Source organism: Triticum urartu, chromosome 3 (assembly GCF_003073215.2).
Source record: "Triticum urartu cultivar G1812 chromosome 3, Tu2.1, whole genome shotgun sequence".
NCBI classification, from domain to species: Eukaryota; Viridiplantae; Streptophyta; class Magnoliopsida; order Poales; family Poaceae; genus Triticum; species Triticum urartu.
In genome coordinates, this window is record NC_053024.1 from 228,025,666 (window position 1) to 228,033,274 (window position 7,609).

General features: G+C 47.0%; 1 protein-coding gene across 1 annotated transcript; it reads left to right on the forward strand.

The window, feature by feature from the left end:
* The first annotated feature begins 2,454 nt into the window (after nt 1-2,454).
* On the forward strand, nt 2,455-6,981 carry LOC125543695 (F-box protein At2g32560-like). Its single transcript, XM_048707152.1, has 5 exons — nt 2,455-3,979; nt 4,319-4,398; nt 4,581-4,759; nt 4,922-4,996; nt 6,495-6,981. Exons 1-5 carry the CDS (start codon nt 3,278-3,280, stop codon nt 6,680-6,682), a joined length of 1,224 nt encoding a protein of 407 aa, XP_048563109.1. The 5' UTR covers nt 2,455-3,277; the 3' UTR covers nt 6,683-6,981.
* The last annotated feature ends 628 nt before the right edge of the window (nt 6,982-7,609 follow it).

The following is a 7,609-nucleotide window of genomic DNA, read 5'->3' on the forward strand; positions in this document are numbered from 1 at the left end:
TTTAGATGAGTGTTGTGTACAGTGAGACAGAAATGTCATGACGATGATGTTTCCTGATTTCAGCCGCACTACACAAAAGGATCGAGTCTTCACGTCATTAGCTGGTACAATCGCTCCAACTATTGATCCAAACTTGCTCTTTGGTGGTTGTGAAGCTGGGGTTGCACTACTAGCAGTAATTCTGTTGGAATGCTAGCAGTACATGCTTCTGCTACCATTCCAAAATCTACATCACTGATTGGTCAGTATACAATGGGCGGTCAGTGATAGGTCTCTTGCTCGAGCCCTTCTGTTAAGTGGTACTGACAGTCTGTCAGGTCAGTGATGAGCCTCATCGCAAATGAGTCTTTTGAACCGGTCCATGACGAAAGTATCATCATGAACCCCGAGGCAATGACGGGCCACTCGGACATCACTGATGGCACTATTTGGCTGGCCGGTGTTGTTCGGATCTATAGTAGTGTATTCAGCAACAACTTCTTCGAGCTCGATAATGAATGAAGAGCCAGGCAGATAAAAAGCATGGTGAGCGTTCCTTCCAAGTGGAGGAAGATGTTTATTTAAAGTTACGACCATATGTTCAAACTTATATTGCACGACGCTCAGACCAGAAGTTGAGTTGCAAATTCTTTTGTCCTTGATAAATCATTCAAAAAATGGGTATTGTTGCCTACAGATTGCTGTACCACAAGGCGGTCTTATTCATCCCGTGGTCCATGTCTCCCTCTTGAAAAAAACTATTCTTGCTCAAGCTACTCTTGAGGTGGATCTTCCCCGTTGCTTGTATATCAATGGAGGCGGATCTTTTGCCTCTTCACATTTTGGATACCAAGCAAATTCAAACTAATGCATCTTCTACTTCTCTTGTGCAAGTGCAATGATTTTCATTGTCTGCTTCTTTGCATAGCACGGAGAACAAGGGGCACTTTATTGCAAGATCATCCCAATGTGTTTGCTTGGGGTCAAGCAGGTTTTAAAGGAGGATGAAGTGTCATGTATATGGACTAGCGCACATCATCTAGTACTAAAGCGGATCGACAGGAATAAGTCGAGGCCAAGTGAAGCCACGTGCGGTGCGCGTGCGTGAACTGGCTACGTCCAGATCCCAGCCGCTTAGCTATGTAATGGGAAAAGAGGCTACAATAGAGATAAGAAGAAAAGTACTAAGTTTTAAACTCCATTTCCTTTTCTTCGGCTACTACCTTGTATCTTCAATCCTTCTTCTTTTCGAGTTGAACTGATCGTAACAGCTCTCCGAGAGATGAGAGAAGGAGGAGGACTCACGGGAAAGGGCACTGACCATGCGCCGTCATCGAGCTCTGTTGCGCTCCGCTCCGCTTCTCATCTCGTCCTATAGAGTTGTTCTTTTCCTTTCCCCACGAGGGCACGATGGGGTAAGCGGCGCGGGCCAAATACGTAGCGAAGCCGAGGGATTTGGCTCCAGATTGGAGAGTGGGGCGAGCATGTTGCCGTGGGGCATGCAATATCGGGCTTCATTTCCACGCCTGAATGTTGTGACCAACCGAACAACGTTATTCAGTCTACGTGAATGCAGAAGTCCAATTCGAGCTCCTAATATCAATATCCAAATGGTGTGTCAGAGCCTCGGTCGGAAATAATGGTATGCCCCCAATCTGGTCGAGAATAAATTTCATTACTGCATTTATGTTGCGCAAAGTAACAGGTGAATCCTGGCGGTACCTGGCCTTTATCCGACACAACAAAGGATCCTCGGTTGCGAGTGGGATCGAAGAATGGAGTACACGATGTTACAGCACAAAATGGATATTATCATTTCTTCGGCCTCTTAGGCTCGTACTATGGAAGGTGCTTAGGAAAGTTACTTAGAGAAATAAACCAGTTTTTTCTTAAGCATCAGTGGTTATTTGTGGAGGGTAAACGCTTCGTTAGTCACCACTTACGTAGAGATAAGCACCGATGCTTAACAAAAAATTGATTTATTTTACTAAGCACCTTCTTAAACATTTTGCATTTTATAATGCCTTAAAATACAATCAAGTTCCGTATTAGCATAGTACTGGCACAACGTGTTGTAGAACAAGACACAAGGTCATTTTCGGTCCTTTCACTACATCTCAAATAAGTAGGCAAAATCTGTGGAACACGTCGCCGTCCTTGCCTCCTCAAGTTGCCACAACTCAACATCCAAATCGCGGCAAAAGCAAAAGCAAAAAAATAAAAATGTAAGGTCGAGATCCCTGACAAACCTGAAGCGCAGATGTAGAAACAAATGTGCGCACACACAATTCCTATCAACAAAAATCCTCTACTAAACTTGACCATGAATTCTCCATCCCCTCCGTCTCTCTCTCTCTCTCCCTCTCTATTGGCCCCCGTGGAACACAAGAAACCTCTTATGATTGGCTCTAACAAACGCATGGCTCCCAATCAATTATTGGTGCTCGTCCCTCCCGGAGGGCGCCACGAAACAAGAGGCTTGGAGGCAAACAAGGAGAGAGATGACAACCGCCCGCGCGCGCGCACGCCAGAAACGAGTTCCACTCATAAATAGATACTCGTCTCCTTCCTCCGCCTGCGATCCTCCTCCCTGCCCCATTTCTCTCCTTCCTCCACCCACCCGGCTTTCGTTTCTTGGAAGCGAGAGGAGGGACGGGGAGGGAGAGGGGGCGGAGGGCGCCGGTGAGCTTTGCCAGGGAAGCTGCTTGCGTGGGGCTTTGCACGGCCGGGCCCCGCCCACGCTTCCCTCTTGCTCACTCACTCCCACCAACGCTCGCCTCTCACCTACTCTCTCTCTCTCTTATCTCCTTCCAAGATCCCTTTTTCCCTTTCGTCTTTGCTAGGACCATTCTTTGATCTTTCCTTGGCTCCAAATACTCCCGTTCCAGCTGCGGAGATCCCACCTCGGTTCCCTCCCGTCCGAGTAATCAGCTCGAATTTGACTTGTTTCTTGCTCTTCTTTTTTGTGGCTGCTCAGTTGGTGCGCGTCTCCGCTTCAATCCGAGAACAACCCCCGCTCGGCAACAAGTGTCCCCCCTTCTTCTCCGGGCTTCGATTCGATCGAATCCCGCCCAATATTTTTCTAACCCTTTCTGAAGTGGGTTCCATCGCCTAGCTTTCTCCGATCGGCCGGAGAAAGCAGCTGAGCTAGTGGTTGATGCGGCTGTGGTCGTAGAGGCGGCAGCATCTCACCTCTCTTTCTTCCACTGGGTCTGGGTCTGGGTGGCTTGCGTTGTTTATTTGCGAGGAGCACTGTGCAGCCGCAGTGCTCCACGCCTCGCTTATTTGCCTCTCATCAATGCTTGCCCTGGTCGCCACCTTCGTCTTCTCCTGCCTCCTCTTCTTGTCCAAGCCATGCGCCCGTGACATGAGACTCTTCCTCGCCTCCATCTCCCAACAACTCGCGCTCTCGCTGCTCGGATTCTTGGCCGGCTACAGGCTGCTCGGCGGCGTCGCCTCCAGGGCCACGGCCACGGCCGTGGACGCCATGCCCCTTATGCCGTCCTTCAAGAGGAAGCGCCCGGCCGCCAAGCTGGAGACTACGGATACGACCGGCGAGCCGTCGGTGCTCGACCTCCCGGAGCTGGCCATCGACTGCATTCTCGCCAAGCTGCCGCCGGCGGAGCTGCGGAACATGGCCGCCGTCAGCCGGTCCATGCGGGAAAGGTGCAGGAGCGATCACCTCTGGGAGCGCCACATGTCCGACAAGTGGGGTTCTGTCCTGGGTACCGCCGCGAGGGACGAGTGGAGGTCGTACCTGTCCTCGTCAACCGCGGCCGGCGGCGGCGCGTCGGGGTGCGGGTCTGCTGGCAGCGGCAAGCACCGGAGGTGGCTTGCCGCGCTGTCCTGCGTCTGCCCGGTGGTGTCCTGGATGCGGCCTAGGGCTGACGGCGGCGCCGGCACGTCCGGGGGGCCTGTGCTGGATGATTCCATCATGTCGTGGTATCTCCACCTGGAGAGCAGCAAGTTCTGGTTCCCCGCACAGGTCTACAACCGAGAGGTACAATAATCTTCATGCTTGAGCAGAGCAGTTGCTATGATTTCATTTCATTATTGTAAAGCATGCAATTAAGTACGCTTTGTTAATTGTCAGTTGGTCATCCAGTGCCAATTATTAGACTGTTAGGGATGAATTATTAGAAGCAAGCTGTAGAGTAATCATTTAAACTTACACCTTAATTTGGTTGGGTGGATTTGCTTCTCTGGTTTCCAGTTGAGTTGTTCATGTTTCAGAGCTGTTCATGTTCCTGTGGGCTCCTGTCTTCTTTTAGTTTTCAACTAACGGTATTTCTGTTTCGTTTGACAAAGAAATCCTGAGACTTTCATGTTTGTTTTGCAGCATGGGCATGTTGGGTTCATGATGTCATGCTATGATGCAGAGCTCAGCTATGATTTCCGCACTGACACGTTCCACGCAAGGTACTAACTTCTGTCTGATTTTAAGCATAAACTGTGAACATGCTATATGGTTTCTAGGCACACAACTAGAGTAGTGGAGATGATTCATACCTCTCTCTTCCTCTTTTTTTTTTCTTTTCTTTTTGTGTATCTTCAAGTTCTCTATCTGAGATAACTCAAAATAGAAAGCATTGACGTGCCAGGTATCCACCACACGGGCGACGAACCGTAGTCTTGGAGGATGGCGTGCAATGGGACAGGGTCAGGGCACCTCCCGTCGGAACTCTTGCACATGACCTGCATGCCTCTGACTGCTTACATGAACTACGGCCTGGCGATAACATTGAGATTCAGTGGAGAAGGAACAAGGAGTTCCCATATGGTATGTTCCCAGGCGCCCAACAATGCAGTGTTTGCTTTGGACAGTGTTGGAAGAATCATTAAACATTGCCATATGGATATGCTATTCTTATCTGATACTGATGAGGAGTATTATACTGCTTGACGGTGTGTTCATTCATGTGTTGCTATATATGTTTGGCAGGCTGGTGGTATGGAGTTGTTGGCCACTTGGAATCATGTGATGGAAATGAGCACTTTTGTCGGTGTCATCTTAGTGGTGAGAATAGCTTTAATCTCTACGACTAATTTATTTGACTTGACTAATAATTGCAAAGTTAGTTGCATATACATAGGCTTTTCAGAATCATGACCCCATGAACATTGCAGCAAAGTTCAAAGAACATTATAATACAACATCATGGCCTCAATCTCATTTTGGTTATCCACTTATTAAATGGAAAGTGTTAGTCCGAAAATGATGACCTCCTCATATGTTTGACCTTAATTTACTTTAAATGAGTTGTATATTATGTTTATTCCCATTAACTACACTGGTTCATCGTCTCCCCACTCATCCATTATGCTGGGATACTGATAACCTAGTTAACATATTTTGAACATAGCTGACATTAACATTTCTGTGAGTGCTTGTTCCATAAGAATCCATCCTTTTAGGTTATGCTTGCTTTATTACCTATATTGAAGATGGTTTTATTATACACGATGTGCACTTATTCTCTAAACTTGCCAACCCTGAACTTGTCACTCGGTTTAAGATTCAACCCCAAACTTCAAAATCAGTCGAACCACACCCCAAATAACCCCCCGGGTTCAGGAATCAACCCCCTCCCGGCTTTAACTCACTGGAGTGGTTTTGACCTCGTTGACTGCTGACTGGGCAGTGCCATGTCAGCAGGTACAAGAATGCCAAATCTGAAATTTTACAGATCATCGAGCATACCATGTGGACTATGGGCAATTTTCACCATATTTGGTTGAATAGATTGAGAGATTCATCAAAATTTCAATTTCTGCAATTTTGGTCAATAATTTGAGCGATTTTTTTCCAGAAAATTGAGAAAAATTTACACAACATTAAGCATAGCATGTATACTTATCTGGGAAATTTTAAATAAAATTTTGCCAAACGGATTGAGAGATTCATCAAAAATTCAATTCCTGCAATTTTTGGTCACAATTTTGACCCAGCTTTTATCCCCCCACACACAAACCCCCCCCAAAAAAACTGAAAATCAAACATAGCATCTGGACTAATCTGAGAAATTTTCACCATATTTGTCGAACAGATTGGTAGATTCATCAAATTTTGATTTCTGCAATTTTTGGACAAAATTTTGACCGAGAAAAAAGTTTTCAGAAAATTTCACACAACATCAAGCATAGCATGTGGACTAATCTGGGACAGTTTTCACTATATTTGGCTGAACAGATTGAGCGATTCATCAAAGTTTTAATTTCTGCATTTTTTTACCAAAAAAAGTTCTCGTTTGACCTAATGGCTTATTTGGCACACCCTGCTGACATGGCACTGCCCAGTCAGCATTCAACGCGGTCAAAACCACTTCAGCGAGTCAAAACCGGGAGGGGGTTGATTCCTGAACCGGGGGGGTATCATGTGGAATGTTGAGGTCAAGTATCTTAGTTGTTAGAAGTCACTCTGCGATGACTAGCATAAACATAAACATTGGTACTGTTAAGCGGAATGGAAGTAGATCTCTGAAGATACAAACTCTTGTGCCGATATATTATTGCAGACACTGTGGTGCTGGAGTTTAATCAATACACGCCTGGCTCAAGATGGAGGCAGTCCCTGGTGAATCGGAAGGACCACAGGGAAGAAGGCAACGAGAGTGACGGATTCTACGGTGGAATAAGGAAGCTCCAAGACAAGGATGAAATCTCAAAGTGGAAGCAGCTATGGCCAACGGATATCCTGGAATAACGTGAACTATTTCGCCCTTGTGACTCCTCCCCTCAGTCAAGCTGGCTAATTGATATGCTCCCACGACCAGCCACCCCCTCCGTTCAAGTTGTACACACGGATAGAACACGGGGTGGCAAATTCTGGTGGCTGGACACGGTTGTAAACTTACTGTCGGGCAAATGAACGCAGACTGCTGCTGATCTACGTGCAGTGTATTTAACCGCAATCTGCGCCTTTTTGCCTGCTGTTGTAGTCCTAGAGCAGAAAGATCAAATGTAAATTACAATTTAGTTCAAATTTACCACAGGTCTGTCGCATCTCTCTCTCTCTCTCTCTCTCTCTCTCTCTCTCTCTTTCTCTCTCTCTCTCCATTGCTGCTTTCCACCATCATGCAGCAAGTAAAACACACAGAGAGCGAGGGGAAGTAGCAGAGTTCCACTGTTGCCAACGCCTGAACTGGACGCTGTAGTCACCTAATATGTGTAGGAGGCTACATTGGATCGGCTTTTCAGATAGGCCTTGAGAGGCAAGGAAAGTAGCTTAACCACCATCATGCAGCAAGTAAAACACACAGCGCGAGGGGAAGTAGCAGAGTTTCACTGTTGCCAACGCCTGAACTGGACACTGTAGTCACCTAATATGTGTAGGAGGCTACATTGGATCGGCTTTTCAGATAGGCCTTGAGAGGCAAGGAAAGTAGCTTAACCACCATCATGCAGCAAGGAAAACACACAGAGCGCGAGGGGAAGTAGCAGAGTTCCACTGTTGCCAACGCCTGAACTGGACACTGTAGTCACCTAATATGTGTAGGAGGCTACATTGGATCGGCTTTTCAGATAGGCCTTGAGAGGCAAGGAAAGTAGCTTAACCACCATCATGCAGCAAGGAAAACACACAGAGCGCGAGGGGAAGTAGCAGAGTTCCACTGTTGCCAACGCCTGAACT

Coding starts and splice junctions, on each gene's coding strand:
- LOC125543695 (XM_048707152.1), top strand. CDS start 3,278: ATGCTTGCCCTGGTCGCCACCTTCGTCTTCTCCTGCCTCCTCTTCTTG. Junction 4,399..4,580: donor ACTGACACGTTCCACGCAAG/GTACTAACTTCT, acceptor TTGACGTGCCAG/GTATCCACCACACGGGCGAC. Junction 4,997..6,494: donor TTGTCGGTGTCATCTTAGTG/GTGAGAATAGCT, acceptor ATATTATTGCAG/ACACTGTGGTGCTGGAGTTT.